This window comes from Salvelinus fontinalis, chromosome 2 (genome assembly GCF_029448725.1).
Source record: "Salvelinus fontinalis isolate EN_2023a chromosome 2, ASM2944872v1, whole genome shotgun sequence".
In the NCBI taxonomy this organism is placed as follows: Eukaryota; Metazoa; Chordata; class Actinopteri; order Salmoniformes; family Salmonidae; genus Salvelinus; species Salvelinus fontinalis.
The window spans coordinates 61,502,512-61,523,489 of NC_074666.1; the positions used below are offsets into that span (position 1 = coordinate 61,502,512).

The 20,978-nt window shown below is 41.2% G+C and overlaps 1 protein-coding gene across 2 annotated transcripts; it reads left to right on the top strand.

Moving 5' to 3' along the window:
* The first annotated feature begins 2,308 nt into the window (after nt 1-2,308).
* Nucleotides 2,309-19,439, top strand: LOC129822662 (cell division cycle protein 27 homolog). Of its 2 annotated transcripts, none has more exons than XM_055881023.1 (19): nt 2,309-2,478; nt 3,857-3,932; nt 4,452-4,599; nt 4,744-4,869; nt 5,782-5,879; nt 6,136-6,305; nt 8,849-9,066; nt 10,534-10,645; nt 10,900-11,018; nt 11,338-11,437; nt 11,833-12,037; nt 12,313-12,485; nt 12,712-12,864; nt 13,093-13,301; nt 16,010-16,127; nt 16,386-16,514; nt 16,661-16,735; nt 17,271-17,433; nt 17,808-19,439. In XM_055881023.1, exons 1-19 carry the CDS (start codon nt 2,452-2,454, stop codon nt 17,894-17,896), a joined length of 2,508 nt encoding a protein of 835 aa, XP_055736998.1. In that variant the 5' UTR covers nt 2,309-2,451; the 3' UTR covers nt 17,897-19,439. The 2 variants fall into 2 exon arrangements, with proteins under 2 accessions (XP_055736998.1, XP_055737006.1); XM_055881031.1 differs by having other exon boundaries at nt 17,811-19,439.
* The last annotated feature ends 1,539 nt before the right edge of the window (nt 19,440-20,978 follow it).

The following is a 20,978-nucleotide window of genomic DNA, read 5'->3' on the forward strand; positions in this document are numbered from 1 at the left end:
AAATAAAGGTGAAAAAAAAATATATATCTACATACTACCTCAATCAGCCCGACTAACTTAGAAATTGCAATGTTGGTTAGAGCCTGTAAGTAAGCATTTTACTGTAAGGTCTACACATGTTGTATTACGCACACGTGACAAATAACCATTGATTTGATTTGACAGGCACGAGCACTCTTTCAATCATGCAGTCGCAAGATGAGTTTTTGAGATCAAAGCGAGCCGCGTTTGCACATTTGTTGATAATAATTGCTAGTGAGTTATTTGACCAGTTATAGCCCATTTTTGGTTAGCAATGAAAATCCTGGAAAGTCATGGTGTGTGCATCACCTGCGTGTGTGCCAGTGGGCTATTGCCAGATGAGATAGAGACATTTTCGCAGCAGGTAAAATAATGATATACAACAGACTAAATAGATAGCCAATTAAAAAATGTGTGTAATTTGACTAGTTATCTCGCTTGTGTAACTATTTAGCTAATACCATGCATTAATGTAATTGTCCTGTCCGATGTCCTAAAATAACTTTGCACTGGCACTCGTGTATAACCACAAATGGCCAGCCAACACACAGTTGATGAAACCAATGCAGCATACTCCGATTGTAAAACCAACTCTCAAGTGCTCAAAACTGGCTAAGATTCTCCTCCATTCAATACTGGCCATGTAATTCTGACAAAGTAAAAAAATATTCTTAGAATAGCCTAATTGGCCTCCCGGGTGGCGCAGTGGTCTAAGGCACTGCATCGCAGTGCTAGCTGTGCCACCAGACCCTCTGGGTTTGAGCCCAGGCTCTGTCGCAGCCGGCCGCGACCGGGAGGTCCATGGGGCGATGTACAATTGGCCCAGCGTCGTCCGGGTTAGGGAGGGTTTGGCCGGTAGGGATATCCTTGTCTCATCGCGCACTAGCGACTCCTGTGGCGGGCCGGGCGCAATGCACGCTGACCAGGTCACTAGGTGTATGGTGTTTCCTCTGACACATTGGTGTGGCTGGCTTCCGGGTTGGATGCACGCTGTGTTAAGAAGCAGTGCGGCTTGGTTGGGTTGTGTTTCGGAGGACGCATGGCTCTCGACCTTCGTCTCTCCCGAGCCCGTACGGGAGTTGTAGCGATGAGACAAGACAGTAACTACTAATAATTGGATACCACGAAATTGGGGAGAAAAAGGGGGTAAAAAAAAGAAGATAAGAATAGCCTAATTGACAAGTAACTCCTAAACTGTCAAGATCTCCCCTGAACACTGAATATTTTAACCTTACCCACTTTAGCAATTTGATCCCTGGTTCATTGAATGAGGGATTTTTTTTATAAAGACATCAAAACTTTTGGCTGTAATTGTAATGTTGTAGGGTGGCCAACTCTCATCCTGGAGAGTCCACGGGAGCTACTGGGTGTTTGCTCCATCCCTGCTCGAACACACCACATTATAAAAAAAACACACAAAAAAACAGGACCTTGATAAGCTAAATCTGGTGTGTTTGAGCAGGGTTGGATAAAAATCCTGCACATCAAGTAGCTCTCTAGATGGAGGATTGAAGGACCACGTGTTTTATAACAGTAGCCTATCAGTGCATTATTTTACCTTGTAGGGGGTCAGGTGCCTTGCTCAAGGCCACAACGGCAGGAGATATAATACATAGTATCAGAGACCAGCAGCCTTCCATTGTCAATATCAGTGATAATAATGAAGAATATTTTGTGAAGTGGTTCCTTGTATCATACAACACAATTTTCAGTCAACTTTTGGCCCATGGTATTACAGATCTTTTTTTTAATTGAGCTTTCAGACAAGCAAAAAATCTGTCCTACTTACAAGTGGCAAAAAAAAGTTAATGTCAAGCCCTGTTAAAGAAAGAATTTAAGAAGAGTTGTTGGTAACGTGACCGTTTTCGATTCTCATCGTGGACAACTTTAGCATTTGAGCTAATTAGCAACTTTTCAACTACTTACTACGTTTTTAGCTACTTAGCATGTTAGCTAACCCTTTTAACTAACTCCTAACCTTAACCCTAACCCCAACCCTTAGCCTAGCTAACGTTGGCAACAACAAATTGGAATGCGTAACATATCATACGTTTTGAAATTCGTTACATATTGTAGGAATTGCATTTCGTAACATATCATATGAAATGGATGATGACATCCAGAAATTGATACATACCATATGAAAAGTAACAGATATAAAGATTAGTTCTATCGATCTCTATGGTTGATATACGAGTTTACATTTCAGCTAACAACCGTTTCGGTTATTTCCGTTGGTCTTCGATTCTATTCGTAAACTGATACGTTTGCATCTGTTTCGGATATGTTCGGGAGCTTTCGGCATGGTCGGTAACGGTCGTTGTGTTCAAATCTTCAGAGCTACTTCTGGCCTGGATACTGAACTAAGAAAGGAACTGAAGAAAGAGGGAAACAAAAAACAGTGGACGAGAGAAGGAGCCTGACTACGGAATGACGGTGCTGCAGGAACCTGTTCAGGTAACGAAGCAGTTTGCTATACCAAGGAGAGAACTGTCACATGCAGGACAAGAGGAATGTATTGTGGCCTGCATGGTTACCTCCCTACCAGAAAGGTCCACTACTGCTACACCGAGGCCTGAGAATAAATGGTTTGGCCTAGCCAGCTAGCATTCTCCGAATAGTTGCTTCGTTGTTAAAATCGGTAAACTAGTGCCTGTTATTCATTATATACCACACAGGGGGTACTCTTTAGAACGGCCGCTGTCACCCAGGTATACGAAATTAGATAGCGGTAGGTGCCAGCTAACTAGGTGCTCAGTCATTAGCCATATTTAGCTAGCGACGTTAACTCGCTACTAGTTATGGAGCCTCAACGTTTGTTTTGAAATGATCTGGTTAATGTTAGTAATCTAGTTAGTTACTGGCAAACTAGACTAACATACCTTGCTAACTTTAACTAAGTAACGTTACTAACTTAGACTATGACAGTAAGGTGAGTTTTTCAGATAACGTTATCTAAATTAACTACAGTTAGTTAGTTAGCTAAACATTACAGCTGATCAGATTGATGATGGTTGACATTATTTCGATGTCATTCTCCCTGCAACATAATATTAGCTAACGCTAAAGTCGTTAAGCTAGCATCTAAGTTAACGTTAGCTAGTATGTCGACCAAGGTTTAAGTTATTTCAGGTTGTATTGTAAATGGGCATTTTGACAGCTGAATTTAAAATATTGAAAACCATTGGCTAGTTAGCTAACCACTCAGTGCTAGCTAGCTACATGGGTAACTGCTGTCTGCATTGATAGCGTTTGTTGAACATTTGATGCAGCTAGCTACTTGCCAACTACCGTAACCTTAAACATCATCAGATCTGACATAGCCAAGTAACGTTACCTCAACTAACAGCCAAGTACCTCAATTTGAGTTGAGGTACTTCGCTAGACGTTACATTGCTAAGTTATCCTATGACCACAGATGTTGATATTGATATCGAACGATGAAATAACGTTAGCTAAATGTTTGACACTTGCCACGAAAAACTGAAATTCGCATAAGCACTAGACCAGTGAACCCCCCCCCCAAAATATTTTTTTAAAGATAGCATTGTCTGCCCGTCGAATGTAACTAGCTAATTGTTGTTTGCTGTGTCAACATTTCATAGCCATCTAGCTAACAGCCAGCCATAAGATTGAATAGTTCGCTATAATATGCTGCAAGCTTTGTATTCAAATAATGTATTATCAACGCATGTGCTTATTGACTGATTAGGCCATTGATTATTAGTGAGTTGTAAAGCTTGCTGTCAGAGCCACCACCAGATCAGACAATCATAGTAGGCTGTGTGACAATATGTAGAGATGCAGATGTGTTTGTTTGTCTCCCTGTGTCTAGGCTGCTGTTTGGCATGCACTAAACCACTATGCCTACAGGGATGCCGTGTTCCTGGCCGAGAGACTATATGCTGAAGGTAATGAAATCTACCCCTCTTGTCTTAAGAAGATCATGTCCATGCTGCAGCACAGCTGAGCTCCTCCTCTTTCAGCTTAACATTACTGTGCAGACAACTGTACAGTTCCACCTGATTGCTTTAATCCACTCATATAGTCCTGAAAGGTTTTGACATGATGGTGGCTTGTGGGGCCTGACTGACACATGCAAAACAGGTTTTAGAACAGATTGTCATTTGTTATAGAATAGCCTGCTGTTGCTTTAATGTGGAACGCAAAACACTGCAGTATACTACAGCGTACACGTGAGTCGATCAAAATAACATGTCAAGTAGGAAAATTGGTCACATGCCAAAAGGAATCTAATGCAAGTCTGAAAATGTCGGCGCCAAATTAATAACATTTATATTTATAACTCCTAGTCATCTGGGATTGTGCTTTTGGTATTTGTGTGTGTGTCAGGGTATGTATCTGTATGTTAATTTAAGTGCAAATTATGCAAATGAATTATTTGGATGCATCTTTTATCCTCCTCACAGTGCATTCGGAGGAGGCCCTCTTTCTGTTAGCCACATGCTACTATCGTTCGGGAAAGGCCTACAAGGCATACCGCCTTCTCAAGGGGCACAGCTGCACAACACCACAATGCAAATACCTACTCGCCAAGTGCTGTGTGGAACTGAGCAAGTAAGGATGTTATTTTGTGTCTGGTGTTTTAGGTCTCATAGCTATGACATTGTGCATGCTTTGAATCCAGAGTGTCTGGATAGCTCCCTTCCTCTTTGACACCTGTATGCTCACATCAGTGGTCCGGTCCTCTTCTCTTCCCAGGCTTGCAGAGGGAGAGCAAATCCTGACAGGGGGGGTCCTGAACAAACAGAAGAGCCAGGAGGACATCGTCACGGAGTTTGGAGACTCTGCCTGTTTCACATTGTCCCTATTGGGGCAAATCTATTGGTAGGATAACCATGTTCATTACTTCATTGTTGAACAATCTAAAGCATGTTCGGGGAACGTTTTCAATTGAGAGTTGTTTGCTTGTGTGCTAGCTATCTATAGCAATACCTAATGTTTTACTATGCAACTGAGTGATAGACGTTGCACCCTAGTGAAGAGGGTTGGGCATAGCAGTGCCTTGATGTTTGTTTGTCGCAATGGACTTGTTTATTGTATCCTGAAGGAAACCTTGTTAATTCAGCTTCCCATGGTGTTGCTAATGAATTAAAGGGAGCAGAAATTGAGAATTGGAGAGAAGGCATGTCTGTGAATGATATTTGGATGTTACCTTGGTCAATTCAAATGGGCTATTTGAATGCAGGAAGGGGCTGTAGCAGCCTCCTAAGCAGAGGATGTCCTTCTACAGATATACTGTATTTAGAACATGATGTAAGCTCAGCCAGTGGGCTAGAATGTCCGAGCATTTAATTATCACTTAGTCATAGACATCATGTTACAATTTAGACATGCATGAACCACAATCAAAATGCTGTTGTCTCAATTTCTAAGGTTTAACCATATCAGAAATCAGACTCTAAACAACAATGTGGTATGCTGGTATATTTCACAGTGCTGTTGCATTATTACTGTGTGATGTCAGGAAAACCAATGTAGCGGTTAAGCAAAGGTAATTGGTCTGGTATCTAACATGTGTGACCGTAATACAACCATAAATGCCCAGCGAGTGGTTGCTTCCTCTTATAAATTAGATTTGAGGTACAGGAACAAGCTAATCCTGACAAAGATATTAGCTGGAATGTTCTGAATTAGATTAACGTAACCAGGCGCAATGTGTTTTGTTGTGTGATTGCACGTGCGTGCCTGTCACTCAATATCGAGAAGATAATTTTCTTCTTCCTTCTGTCTGTGCAGCAAAACGGATCGTCTGGCCAAAGGTTCTGAATGTTATCAGAAGAGCCTGAGTATGAATCCTTTCCTGTGGTCTCCGTTTGAGTCCCTCTGTCAGATCGGTGAGTCAGTCAATCAGCTGGGATGGGTGGGTGGTAGGGTAGTTAGTTATATAATGCATGTTAAGATGATAGAGTAGAATATGTATTTGCATTAACAATAGAGTTTGATTCACTCGTCATTGTAAGACAAAAATGAGAAACTTACACTGGTCCTAATCCCAAATCGAATTCCCTGACCAGTGCTCAGGCTCAAATCCACTCTATTCCCTCCCCCTGCTCTTAAGCTGATTGTATTAACATGTATCTTTGTTGTCAGGCGATCGTCCGGACCCAGAGCAGATCTTCAGACTGACGTCCCTGCAGTTCTTTAGCGGCGGGAGTGGAGCCCCTCCCCTGTTCCCTATCAGCCCTGCCCACACACCAAGCCACAACATGCCCCACCGCCAGGTGGACACGGTGCTCATGGAGACGCCCCAGGACACCTTAGTACGTCCCTTCGACTCTCCATCCCCCTGTCCATTTAAACCCAGTATTCCTGTTCATATTTTTCTAAGGCCAGGTTCGGCTCTCTTTACAATGATGGCTTGCATTGCATTGGTGCCAAGATGAAAGAGTGTTTGACCTGGTGTTTGGTTAGGGGTTGGGACTGTGGAAGAAGGTGATCTGTGAACACTAGGGGTGTAACAGTAAACTTATTCTTACTGAACTGTTTGGTACGGGGACCTCGGTTTGGTCTGCAATGTGAACCCAAATGTATATATCTTTTTTTTTATGTACACACGTGTGTGTGTGTGTGTGTGTACACACACACACACACACACTACCGTTCAAAAGTTTGGGGTCGCATAGAAATATCCTTGTTTTTGAAAGAAAAACTATTTTTTTTGTCCATTTAAAAGAACATAAATTGATCAGAAATACAGTGTAGACATTGTTAATGTTGTAAATTACTATTGTAGCTGGAAACGGCTGATTAAAAAAAAAATATATATATATATATAATAATATTAAAAAAAAGGGAATATCTACATACAGAGGCCCATTATCAGCAACCATCACTCCTGTGTTTCGATGGCACGTTGTGTTAGCTTATCCAAGTTCATCATTTTAAAAGGCTAATTGATCATTAGAAAACCCTTTTGCAATTATGTTAGCACAGCTGAAAACTGTTGTTCTGATTAAAGAAGCAGTAAAACTGGCCTTCTTTAGACTAGTTGAGTATCTGGAGCATCAGCATTTGTGGGTTTGATTACAGGCTTAAAATGGCTAGAAACAAATAACTTTCTTCTGAAACTTGTCAGTCTATTCATGTTCTGAGAAATGAAGGCTATTCTATGTGGGAAATTGGCAAGAAACTGAAGATTGCGTACAACGCTGTGTACTACTCCCTTCACAGAACAGGGCAAACTGGCTCTAACCAGAATAGAAAGAGGAGTGGGATGCCCGGTGCACAACTGAGCAAGTGGACATGTTCATTAGAGTGTCTAGTTTGAGAAACAGACTCCTCACAAGTCCTCAACTGGCAGCTTCATTAAATAGTACCCGCAAAACACCAGTCTCAATGTCAACAGTGAAGAGGCAACTCCGGGATACTGGCCTTCTAGGCAGTTCCTCTGTTCAGTGTCTGTGTTCTTTTTCGCATATTAATCTTTTCTTTTTATTGGCCAGTCTAAGATATGGCTTTTTCTTTGAAACTCTACCTAGAATGCCAGCATCCCGGAATCGCCTCTTCACTGTTGACATTGAGACTGGTGTTTTGCGGGTACTATTTAATGAAGCTGCCAGTTGAGGACTTGTGAGGCGTCTGTTTCTCAAACTAGACACTCTAATGTACTTATCCTCTTGCTCAGTTGTGCACCGGGGCCTCCCACTCTTTCTATTCTGGTTAAAGCCAGTTTGCGCCGTTCTGTGAAGGGAGTAGTACACAACGTTGTACGAGATCTTCAGTTTCTTGATAATTGCTCGCATGGAATAGCCTTCATTTCTCAGAACAAGAATAGACTGACGAGCTTCAGAAGAAAGTATTTTGTTTCAAGCCATTTTGAGCCTGTAATCGAACCCACAAATACTGACGCTCCAGATACTCAACTAGTCTAAAGAAGGACAGTTTTATTGCTTCTTTAATCAGAACAACAGTTTTCAGCTGTGCTAACATAATTGCAAAATGTTTTTCTAATGATCAATTACCCTTTTTAAAATGATAAACTCGGATTAGCTAACACAACGTGCCATTGGAACACAGGAGTGATGGATTCTGAGAATGGGCCTTTGTACACCAATGTAGATTTTCCATAAGAAATCTGCCGTTTCCAGCTACAATAGTAATTTACAACATTAACAATGTCTACACTGTATTGCTGATCAATTTTATGTTATTTTAATGGGGAAAAAATTTGCTTTTCTTTCAAAAACAAGGACATTACTAAGTGACCCCAAACTTTTGAATGGTAGTGTATATACACACACAGTACCAGCCAAACCTACTCATTCAAGAGTTTTTCTTTATTTTACTATTTTCTACATTATAGAATAACAGTGAAGACAAACTATGAAATAACACATGTGTAATCAAGTAGTAATTAAACAAATCTAAATATATTTGAGATTCTTCAATGTAGTGCCTTAGACCGCTGCGCCACTCGGGAGGCCCCAGGACCTCCAATTTTTTTGTGAACCTGAAAAACTAAATGAAACCAGGTTTAAAAAAAAAAAAAAATGAAACAGATTTTATAGGGCCCTACATTATATGGCTCATGATCTATTCCTTGGTTCGTTTGACGTCTTTTGCCAACAATAAAACTATCTACAGTAACGTTTGGCATTTAATTTTCCACTGTACCGAACCATGACCCAAAAACCGCAATATGTACTGAGCCGTGGGTTTGGTGAACCGTTACACCCCTAATGAACGCTTTATGATAAATAACACTTCACAAGCAAAGACCACAGTTCTTTCTAATAACCTGCCTATCCAAATGTGCAATGAAGAACTGACAACTGCTGTCTCGTTCCCTTTCCCTCCCCTGTAGGAATTAAACAGACTGAACCTGGAGTCTTCCAACTCAAAGTACTCGTCTCTGAACACAGACTCCACCATGTCCTACATCGACTCGTCCGTCATCTCCCCGGACACCGTAGGGCCTCTGGGTACAGGCGGCTCCCTGCTATCCAAACAAGTGCAGAACAAACCCAAGAGTGGGCGCAGTCTACTGGGGGGATCGGCAGCACTCAGCCCCCTAACGCCCAGGTACTGGTGGTCTCAACCCGTACACACAAATAAGATGTTTTTTCTCAGTAGTGGCTCTATTACATGTGTTGGGCTGTTTTATCATAAGTGGATTGACACAGGCACGCGCTATCTATCTGCTCATAAGTGTCGTGTGGCACTGTATTTTGAGTGTGGCGTGTATTCTCTGTGTGTTGAGGCACTCCCACATGTTTCCCTCTTTGACTACTTTTACAGTGTCATTATGTAGGGTGTCCATCCACTCTGCCCAGAGTGGGTAGAAATGCACTTTGGTGATTAAATTTCACTTCCTTATGTTTATAAAATACATTTTACCAAGACAAATATGATTATTCATGTTCTAACAAATTTCGTAACCTAATACATCCATTAATAAGCACTAAGCTTTGTTGACAGGGCAGTGCAGGTTTCTCATAACTTATAAGGATTTAGCATTTTGTGGTTGTTGTCTTCAAAGTTGTTTCCGCGGGTCGCAAAAAGCTAAATTAGCATGACACGAGCTGAATTGAATGTAAAAGGCTATGAGGATAAAAGCTTGGTACACACTCAATGCTCCGTTGACATTTCACAGAGATACGTTTGTTTTTGTGAGAAATCTTTGAAGTAGAGCAGGAATTTCACATTAATACGAAAAGTTCCTACTAAAATATGGAAGCATTACATATGTCTCAATCGATATCTATCTTACCTCTATATTGTTTCATGTCCTGTGCATTTTATAAGAAAGATGATGAGTTAAACGGTGAGCCTGTATTTGCCTTATTAATTCTCGCACAGCATCCAGCCTAGCAGACGCAATGCTATTTTCCTGTATTTTGACCACTTCTCTGGCCTCCATTGATTTAGTCATCCTACAAGGGTGAAAACTCTAACATTTGAATGGATTATGATAGAGACATGAGATTTAGAGCATTGGTCTTCTTAGAGGAGTATCTGCCCAATTTTTAATGTTATTTTTCCCAATTTAATGTTATTTTACCCATTGGTCAAAATATGCATTTTTAATTGGACACCCTACATTTATAGAGGCATTGGCATTCTCCTAAGAACATTATTATATTGTCAGCGATCACTCCGCTTGTAATTTGTCCATGGCTTTGAAAATTGTAGTCAAGTAACAATTATCTAGGTTATAATTTGATATTGTGCACCTGGCTGCAGTACATGCTGGTCTATCATTCATTCATTCATCCTCCAACTCCATTGTCCACTAGCCTGTAATTAGGGAGACTGTAATGATAACAGGCTTCAGAGGACGTCTTGATTACTGCTTTTCCTCTGTCCTCTACGACGGTTTTGTTCTGTGAGGGCTTTTCTACCTCCGTTAAAGTCTTCTCTGGTACTGCAACTGGATGTAAATAGCCTCCATGGGGACTTCTGCATGATAGGCTAAATTATACAGAGCTGAATAAGTCAACAATGTAGATGAGATATACTGAGAATCCATTTGAATGATCTTATTCCCAGTTTTGGAATCTTGCCCCTGGAGCCCAGCCCAGGGGACCCCTTGTATCTGCAGAACTACTCTCACAGTGGCTCGGGGATGGAGCCACCCCCTCCCGGAGTCCCACCAAAGAAGGTACGCACGCTTCATCGCTATAATGAAGACAACACGCCAACCGCTATGTGGCTCTCCTATTTGGAGTGTTAATCGAAGAGCAACATACTGTGTGTAAAAATTGTTCTATGCACGCTGAATAGAAAACATTTCAACTTCAGAGGAGATTCCTTTTATTTCAGTAACGGATTGAACAATGGAGGTCAAAGATGTTTTGTTGGCCATTTTTTTAAATGTATTTTTAAATAGCTTTGTTCCCACTTTTCCCTCTTCAGTCTGTAGCGAGAATCAGCCAGCCGGGGACGAAGTCGGTGTTTGCACAGAGTGGCAACAGCAGGGAGATCATCCCTATCTCCTTCAACCAGACTCAGACCACTGCCCCCCCACAGACCAGGTATGTGCTCATTACAAGGCCCATATGGACCCATGTTTACAGTATGGAAATGCAGAGATATTGCCAAAAAAGACAGCTGTCCTCACAATACTTGTTTATTTTCAGTGAGAATTCATGCAGGGTGAAATTGTGTAAATGTTATGAAATTGTGATCCATACTTGTTTTGAGTCAAGTGTTGTGGTTTAAACTTGAAACACTGCAGCATTTTTGCTTGGTCAAAATGTCACTCATGGCGTTGGTGTGCTCTGTGCTAGTGGTTGTCTAAGTATGAAGACCTGATGACAATTGTTGTGCTCTTTTTGTCTGTGCCTACTGTAGTACTACGCCTCAAGTGCTGAGCCCCACAATCGCTGCTCCCCCCAACGTGCAGCCCAGACGGAGCTCCAGACTCTTCACCAGTGCCAGCTCTACTGCCAAGGTAACATAGCAGAGACTCAGAGTTTGAGTGGATTTTTCTTTTAAACATATACCCAAATATTGGAATTGAGATGGACAGTAAGATTTGTGGTGCATCTTTTGAACCAGGAAAACAAAAACATCAGTTTGCTCTCAAGTCTAGCATTTTAAGTAGTGTTATGATATTTATGAGCAGGGATTGCATTTTATATGTGTTATTTTGTTCTATATAGAATAGAGGTTGGCTGAAAACAGACTGCCCGTCTGGGTTGTGCTGCTGAGATTCTTGGCAAAGATGTTATTTTTCCTCTTTTTCCTATTACCAAATATCAAAAGGGGGGTGGGGGGGGGCAGACATGGTTCTGATGTCAGCAGAGGTCTTTGAGATGCTAAACACAAACAAACATTACTCAACAGGAGAATAGCAAGAAGCTGAAAATGAAGTTCCCCACCAAAATCCCCAACCGGAAGACCAAATCAAAAATGGGCAAGGGAGGCATCACCCCATCCAACCTGAACGAGAGCATTGAGATCCTCAAGCTGGACTCGTCCATGACAGACGGGAAAGTCAGTATGGGCTCTCCTCAGTTCCAGGCCTTCAGTCTGCAGAAGGCTGCTGCAGGTGAGCTGGGACACTGTTAGAATTAACTCTCACACTTTGACTTTCAGTCTTCTTTGACTGACCATGTCAAGATGTTGAGGTGAGATGTAGGGATACACTGCCATTAAAAACAATGTCAAAGTAATGCAGTAGTTTTCTGACTTTTTTTATTAAGTTGCTGTTATAATTGTACTACATTTCTATAGTCTTATTAGCCACCTTGTCATACAATGTCCTTACAAAGATGCCATCACAAGTACTTATCTCCAAACCCCTCTTTTCCCTCTGTGTTCCAGATGGCCTGATGTCGCTGATGCGAGACATCGGCCGGGGGTACCTGGCCCTCTGCTCTTACAATTGTAAGGAGGCTATCAGCATCCTGAGCCAGCTGCCTTCCCATCACTACAACACAGGGTGGGTCCTGGGACAGATCGGCAGGGCCCACTTTGAGCTGGCCGAATACATGCAGGTAAGGGAGAGCCTTCTTTTGCTAGGTTCATCTTTCATACCTAAAACAGGGATTGTGGGCATCTGAAGCTAGATGTGCTCCTGTCCTTACTATAATTTCACAGGGTTAAGACTGTCAAATGGATGCAAAGAGTGGTCGATGGCTGTGTTATGGTGGCTTCTGCTACTTCTCAATGGCTCGATTTATAAACTTTTCTCACTATTTGCCTCCTGTCCCCTCCCTGCAGGCGGAGAGGATCTTCTCAGAGGTGCGGCGCATCGAGAGCTACCGGGTGGAGGGCATGGAGATTTACTCCACCACCCTTTGGCACTTGCAGAAGGACGTGGCCCTGTCGGCCCTGTCCAAAGACCTCACCGACATGGACAAGAATTCACCAGAGGTACATAGTTAACTAACACACTGGGACAAACAGTTGCATGTACCGTATCCACATGTCTAGTTCTGGGCTAAAAAGTATGTTCAATTGAGACTTTTCCATTGGGAAATGCTTACAAGTGATTCCGTCTTGGAGTATGGTTGCCTTAATTTAAAAGATCCATATTTATGCTCCTTCCGCTCCTCTTCTATTCCTTCCCTCCTCCCCAACTCTCTCTCTTTGTCCCCTTAGGCATGGTGCGTGGCTGGTAACTGTTTCAGTCTGCAGAGGGAGCATGACATAGCCATTAAGTTCTTCCAGCGTGCCATCCAGGTGAACCCGGGCTTTGCCTACGCCTACACGCTGCTAGGCCATGAGTTTGTCCTCACAGAGGAGCTGGAGAAGGCTCTGGCCTGCTTCCGTAACGCCATCAGAGTCAACACACGCCACTACAATGCCTGGTGAGTTAGTGCACAACCTTGGAGTGATAGTGGATGTACAAAATCTGAATTACAATCGTAATAGATGTGAAAATGCTCTATTATGGTTGAGAATGAAACGACTGAACAAATGAACAACGACACAGCACAGCAAGTAATTGAAATAAATAGGTTTTGATTAGGTTTTACTGGTAATTGGGACATGCGTAAATACCAACAAAATAACTTTTTGGTCTGTGTGTGTTTCAACTAACTGTACTAAAATGCTTAAAAGGCCGCTAAAATTGTAAATGTCGGTATCGTTCTTTTTGGCACGGAAAATATCGGATATCTGTATTGGCCAAAAATGTCATATCGGTGCATCCCTATAATTCACCAATACATTTCTTGGTAATCCAAAAAATATCAGGTTTTAAAATCACAGCTGGCCTTTTACATTGTTTGCTGCCTCCATTCGGGATGCATTGTTTCAGTTTCAATGACTCAATATAAAAACGGATGAATGTAACTAAGGTTGGGAATGTCAATACAATCAAACTAGCGAGGGAATGATCACAAGTCCGTCATAACGTGGCTAATAGGCTAGGATATCTATTTATGTAGCAAGCTAAAAACATGGAGCCTAATGCTTGCTAGCTAGCTAGTTTGCAGAATGTCATTGGAGGAGTGAGTGACTCTGTTATACAGTTAGCATATCTCTTGCATTCGCAAATTCACTCTGGCTGTCTATTTCAGAGCACTCTCGTCTGAGTGTGCCAGAGCGCAGAATAACTGATGAATTTACGAACGCACAACACCTACTGAATATGACCGGTGTCAGTAAACATAGGCAAAAAAATAAATAATAGTTAGTCAAGAATGCTCTAGATTACATGTAACCAGTTTTTCTACATCAAGTAAAATGGTCAGAGTGAGGTGTTCTCACATTTGTGTCTGGAAGTAGCTAGTTAGCAAACTAGCCAACTTTAGCCAGTTAGCTTAGGTGCTTGGTTGGGACAAGCATGCATTGGCAGGCAAGTTGCAGAAGGATGAGGCTATAATTCCCCATTGTTTAGCTGAAAAAGTTTGAGTGTTTATCTAATGTTCCTTCGTTAGATTTTATCTCCTCTTGCTCTGGCTAGCATTAGTTGTTGGTCTTGTTGATGTGCATAACTGAGTGAGAGAGCCTACCTTTTCATGGTTGTTTGATCAATAGAAATGTAAAGTTCCCAAATGTAACTCCCGTGTCGTTAACATATTTGCAGAAATCCATTCGGGTGTATTTTGTGGCTTTTGGCAAATGCGTTCTAATGATCTAAAGTTGCGCTGTTACAACTGCCTGTAAACACAGTCCAGTTCAAAGTGAATGATTGCCGGCCCATGTAGCAAATGGCATGTTTACATAAAGGTCTACTGTAGCTCTGATTGGCTATAGTGCTGTGTTTTTATTCATTTTTATTAACTGCGGGGACTATTAATTGTCCAAATGCAAGGCCGCTTTCCCACTTTATATTGCTATAGATTTTACACAAATGCCTTAGTATACGTAATTCCCAAACATTCTAAGAATTTATGAAACGTGAAAATGACCAGTGGTTGCTTGTCAGAATTTAAGTGTCATTCTTCCTAGTGTGTATATGAACAGATTTGTATACGATTTTATGTTGCTAAAATGCTGTCAGTTTCACTTTAAATGCAACACTGTTTCTCACAAGTTATTTTCAAAGAGTTGGCTAACAGCAAGTGTGCTACAATAAAACTTATTGTTGAAAGTTCTTCTTGAAAAAGGAGAAGCTAACAAATTAGCAACAACATCCTCTTTGATAACACCTGCTGCAGCCGCTGCAAACTAGCCGAAAACAAAAGCTAGCTAGCTAGACCGTGGGAAACCTACTGCTCGCTATTGCGCAGTGACCTGTCGCCTTCAAAAGTGCAGAAATGTCCATGTTTTTGTAAAAAACGGTCCCACTTATTAAGTCAATGTGATTGGTTGATTTCATTGTCACTCCAAAATTTTGCCCTATTACAGTTGAATAGCAGAAGCCTTTTTCTAGCTTCTGATGGCCTAGCCAATGGCTGACTTAGCTAGGTATATTTATCTCCCCAGAGACCAGCAAAGAAATCCTGATTGGATAATTTTTTTCTCTGCGGCGTTAACCCTTTTCAGTTTTTGTTGAAAAGAAGAGATTAAATCAAACTCCATTGAAAATAATAGAATTAGCATTATTATAATCATATTTTTTTTAAACCTTAGCCTGTAGAAGGCCCATTGTTCCCCACTGTGTTTGGGTTAGGAATAATTTGTAGATTGGCTCTATTTTCCCCCAGTATGCATTTTTTCACTATTCTGAATATCTAAAGAATCCATATGTTCTGAAATATGAACATAGAAATACTGGACATTTTGAACACTTATGGTGGGGATTTGACAAAATTACCGTCATGGTCTTGAATTGGACTCACATTTTTCTGATCTTGACTATGTCTCGGTCCCTTTGTCCCCCTCCCGGTCTCGACTTGGTCTCGCCCCCCCACCTTTTGGTCTTGGTCTTGAATCGGTCTCGCTTGAGGTGTTCTCGAACACAGCACTGTATTACCTTAATGCAGATTAATAATCAGAAGTCTTAGTAAAGAATTAAAGCTAAAACGTCATATTTTGATGTTAGTGAATAATTCAGGATTATGGGAGACACTTGTTATCTCACCTCTCTCTCCTCTCTCCGTCTCTCTTTCTATCCCTCCATCTCCAGGTATGGCTTGGGGATGATATACTATAAGCAGGAGAAGTTCAACCTGGCAGAGATTCACTTCAAGAAGGCACTTAGCATCAACCCTCAGAGCTCTGTGCTCCTCTGCCACATCGGAGTGGTGAGTGGCCCGCTACACTCAGTCTCTTTCAGCTCACTCAGTCTGTCAGGGCACTTCAAGACATTGCATGCTGATTAAAAAAACATTTTTTTTTTTAACCATCTTTATGTTTTAGAAAAACACTTTATAAATCATATGTATTATTATTACTATTTTCAAAGCCTGTAGTATTTTACATTTGGTACTTGAGTCCTTTCTCCAATGTTCTTTATGGCACACTAACTAACGTGCACCATGTTTCCTGTTGTTTCCACACAGGTTCAGCATGCACTGAAGAAGTCTGACCATGCTTTAGAAACCCTGAATAGAGCGATCAACATAGACCCCAAGAACCCTCTATGCAAATTTCACAGGGCCTCCATCCTCTTCGCTAATGAAAAGTACAAGGTAGGTCCATATGGCATTTCACAAGCGAACACTGGCTAACCTACTTTTCAGCACAATTCGTCTTCTTCCGTATTAATATTATCATTGTTCACTGCATTTTCTATTGGTTAAGTCTAAGCAAACAGTTTTTTGTGTTCCCTTTTCAGGCGGCTCTTCAAGAGCTTGAAGAGCTGAAACAAATAGTGCCCAAAGAGTCCCTTGTTTACTTTTTAATAGGAAAGGTAAGCAAATGTAAACTTTTATTTTCTTTGTGGCGATTATGAGGAAAGGAGCCGACCATAAGTGAAGAATTTACTGTCACTTTGATATTCGTACTCAATAATAGACCACTTTACACTCGCCTCTCAAATCTCATATAGTCTGACTTTGTACAATGGACTAAATAGCTATGAGATGTTTGACATCAAATTTTATTCTTCACATGCGCCGAATATAACAGGTGTAGTGTAGACCTTACTGTGAAATGCTTACTTACGAGCCCTTAACCAACAATGCAGAGTTTTTAAAAAAGTAAGAAACATTTGCTAAATAAACTAAAGGAGAAATAGTAACCCAATAAAATAACAATAATGAGGCTATATACAAAGGGTACTGGTACCGAGTCAATGTTCAGGGGTATGGGTAAGTTGAGGTAATTGTGGCAATATGTAAATGTAGGTAGGGGTTTAGTGACATATTTCCTAGTTTACGAATGTATTCGTATGGATGGTGTGTCCTGCTCTAATCATATGCTTTCTTCCCTATTGCTCCCCTCAGGTGTATAAGAAGCTGGGCCAGACCCACTTGGCATTGATGAATTTCTCCTGGGCCATGGACCTGGATCCCAAAGGAGCCAACAATCAGATCAAAGAGGCCATAGACAAGAGGTACCTCCCTGACGACGAGGAGCCTGTCACTGAGGACTACCCCTATGACTCAGGTACAACCATTGTGACTGCCATGACCGACTGACACATGGCTATGACCATTTAGTTCCCTGTTAATGATGGCAATGGCCTGTACATTTGTTATGAGTTGCATCATTTATGAATGCAAAATATTTGACAGCCTTAAAATTAAACATTGAGTACTAGTAGTAAATAATTGAGTCAATATACGTCCGCATTTGAATAGTATATGTGAAACACTCCAGAAAGGTGTAGCCAAGTGGCCTACCACTAAAGTACATATCTTTGGACGAAAATGCCAATATGGTCAGGTTTTTCTGTCTGTCTATGTTACTTCAAGAAGGAAGCTGAAAAATGTCAGTGTCAGGAGCCATGCTTTGACCTCTAACCTCCACCTTGTCCCCAGCAGCTGAGGTGGAGGAGTCGCAGGAGAGCAGTATGACCGACGCAGACGACACACAGCTCCACACCGCCGAGAGCGACGAGGTCTTGTAACTCCCCTGACCCTATCCCTCCACCCCGACCCCTCTTTTGGACTTAAAAACCATGCCAACCTGGAGCCAACCTCTAGAGTCCAGTATTAAAGAGGAAGAGGAAAAAAAGGAAAACAAGGAAAACAAACTGCTGCTAATACAGTACCTCCGATTTATTTTCATCATCTGCTATTTCTTGGTTTCGTTTTCTTCTACCCCTACACACACCACTACCACCACCATCCTCGTCCTTCTCCTGTCATGCCTTAGTCCTCACTGGCTTATCGTTCTCGTCGGCTCCCATGCAGCCATGTGTGGACGTATTTTTTTATTTTCGTTTCTGGTTTGTTTTTCCTAGAATACCTCATCAGCACCACATCGCCCCATCAGTGCTGATTTTGAATGTCCTGCCCCTCATCATTGAAAGACATCACTTTCGCTTCTTTTAGGTTTGGAGCGCTGCGCTCATGCCCACGGAAGAAAAATAAACAACAAACATTCATGGAAGTTCCTGTCTTAATGTTTAGGTTTTTTTATGTTATTTTTATCAGCTTTACTCTGAATAAACACTTGTGTTATAGCCTGTAACTCTTTGGTTCCTCTCTCCTGATTGGTCTGTGATTAAATGTATGGGAGAGAAATGAGGACAAGCACATTTCTCGCCTTTTCCCCGGGGCGTTGGGATGTCCAAGGTGTTCCAACCATGGTTATGGCCCGGCAAGTTTCAGCTAAAGCAGACAGATAATATCTCCTACTTGAGATCTAGCAATGACAGATGTCTCGATCACAGATGAATAAATAAAAGTGACATTTAACCATGTTTGTTTTAGAAGTGCCTCTTATTGACAACGATATGAGAAGCCAGTGGTTCATCAACCTGTCAACAAGATTTGATGTGCAGTTCTATTGAGGTGATTCATCATGAAATACTACTAGAAACAAATGTGATAAAATATGGTAATCATCCACAGGTTTAGCCTGAGTGTCGGTCTGTTTGAGCTATCATGCCAACAACTTGTCATTCGTCGTACCAAACATTCGGCTTGACAATTACATTAATGGAGTTGGAAAGAGCACAAACTGATCTGGCACAAGCCTACCACAGGTTGGTCCTCACTGACCACATTAATACAAGGTATGATGACGGGGATTAAATGCCCAGTTTCAATATTTGGATGCATCTGGTCTAGAATGAATCACCCAAACATCCAAGTGTGCGTTTGGGGAATTCCGCATTGATTCTGTGTGAATGTATACAATGTTTCTTGATGTGCTTCTTAACGTACAGTTGGGAAAGGCAGTCTCAGTGCCGCATTCAGAAATATTGCCCCATATCAAGGAGTTGAAATGCCTTTCCTAAAGTTTTGGTCTTTTTTTTTTCTAAGGCAAACAACTTAATTTGTCATCTGCACAGCCAGGTCAAAATATTATGTTCTCATTTTGCAAGTGCGTCGGGGTCTTAATTTAAAATGTGTTCTGTCTTTGGGGATAATGTCTGTTCATGTATATATGTGCTATTCATTTTAAGGATATTTGAGATTATAGAATAAACTACTTTAAACATGTCCTCTATTTGACTGCCTTGTACTCCCCCAAAATGTGATGTCAATAAATGTAAGATTTGTTGGCTGCGTATGCCTTTACAAACACCTGATAAGACAATGTATCTTAGTAGATGCTGATCAGAGTAAATTGGACAATGATTGGGGGACTGAACAACAGTTTATAGCCTAGTTTAAATTAAGTATGGATTTATATCACAAGTCTCAATTAATTGCACTGAGAACACTGATTAGTTCATGATTTCTAAGTGGGGGGGAAACCAGTATTGTTTCAGGACAGGAGATGAAGATAACTCAGCGGTTCTGACAGTAGTGGGAGGATATTTTCACAATTGAGGACCTGGATCAGAGAAGAACTGGGATGAGCATCTGCTGTATCCTTGCCCTCACTGGCATACCAGGACATTGCATCTGATGTAAGCGGGAACTTGGAGGCGGTATATGGATGTTAGTAAGGTTATTTTAAGGTTAGTCTTATCTTGTAGGACAGAAAGACCTCTGCAAGTGGGACATGGCATTAACTGACAATACACCTAGTCGGTTTCAGGTCCTCAACAACTGGGCCACTCCACATACAACCACATAGGCTCGCACCTTTATCTCTGTATAATGCAATTTTAGTCCAGCAATGTCATATTACACACTACAGCAGCCTTAAGAAAAGCCCCTTCAAATGACAGTGATTCAATTGTTGTGACCCAGCATCAGCTTGTCAACACATCTAACAGCCTATTAGGTTGCTGAAAAAGCAAATAAACAGCTTCGAATGTTCTCAGTGGCTATTACTAGGTACAAATTATGCTCCGTTTAGCCAATTAAGGGTTGAAATTTGGAGACTAAATACAAAGTAATTTGTGGCAAATGATTTGGTGGAGACCGGGATAATTTGGTGAAATTGACGTTGAAGAGTAATTGGCTAACTATTTAGTCTAACCAAATTATTTTACTTTAAAGTATTGCACTGTTATTGAGCTTGTATATTAATGACAACAAATTGTAAACTTCCATATTATTTACTTTCAACAGGACGCCCATCCGTGCAGACTAGAGGATAATAAGCCAATCGCCATCGCTGCATAACCAAATTGACGAATCACAGTGCTAGGCAGGCGGGTAATTCCGGTTCAAGACTGGTTGACTTGTGCAGGTAAGTGAACATGAATTCTTCACTCTGTCATGTTAAAACTGAGTTTATCTCACGTAATTTTACAAAACGGATTATGTTAGAAGATAAAATGAATAGAGATGGGATTTAAGTGTGTTATTTTATATGTTATTGATTTATTTGATGATCAAGTTTGAAATGCTAAGGTAAAACTGCTAACGTTACTGTGGGGTTGCAGTCAACAGGCCAAATAGTGTATCTAGCTAGCTATCGTTCTTCGGGTGTCGTACAGTAGGCACACACACTTGCAAAATTATATACACTATATAGTAAATAATAATTGTGATAACACTGTTATATTTACAGTAGAATTTTGCACAGTAAGTCACAGTGTGTGATATTGTGTACGGTTAGCTACGTTTATAAGGTAGTAATAG

What these genes read in the sequence shown, in the direction of transcription:
- LOC129822662 (XM_055881023.1), top strand. Translation starts at nt 2,452, where the DNA reads ATGACGGTGCTGCAGGAACCTGTTCAG. An exon ending in TGCTGTGTGGAACTGAGCAA is followed by an intron (nt 4,600 to 4,743) that starts GTAAGGATGTTA and finishes TTCTCTTCCCAG; the next exon opens with GCTTGCAGAGGGAGAGCAAA. An exon ending in TGGACAAGAATTCACCAGAG is followed by an intron (nt 12,865 to 13,092) that starts GTACATAGTTAA and finishes TTGTCCCCTTAG; the next exon opens with GCATGGTGCGTGGCTGGTAA.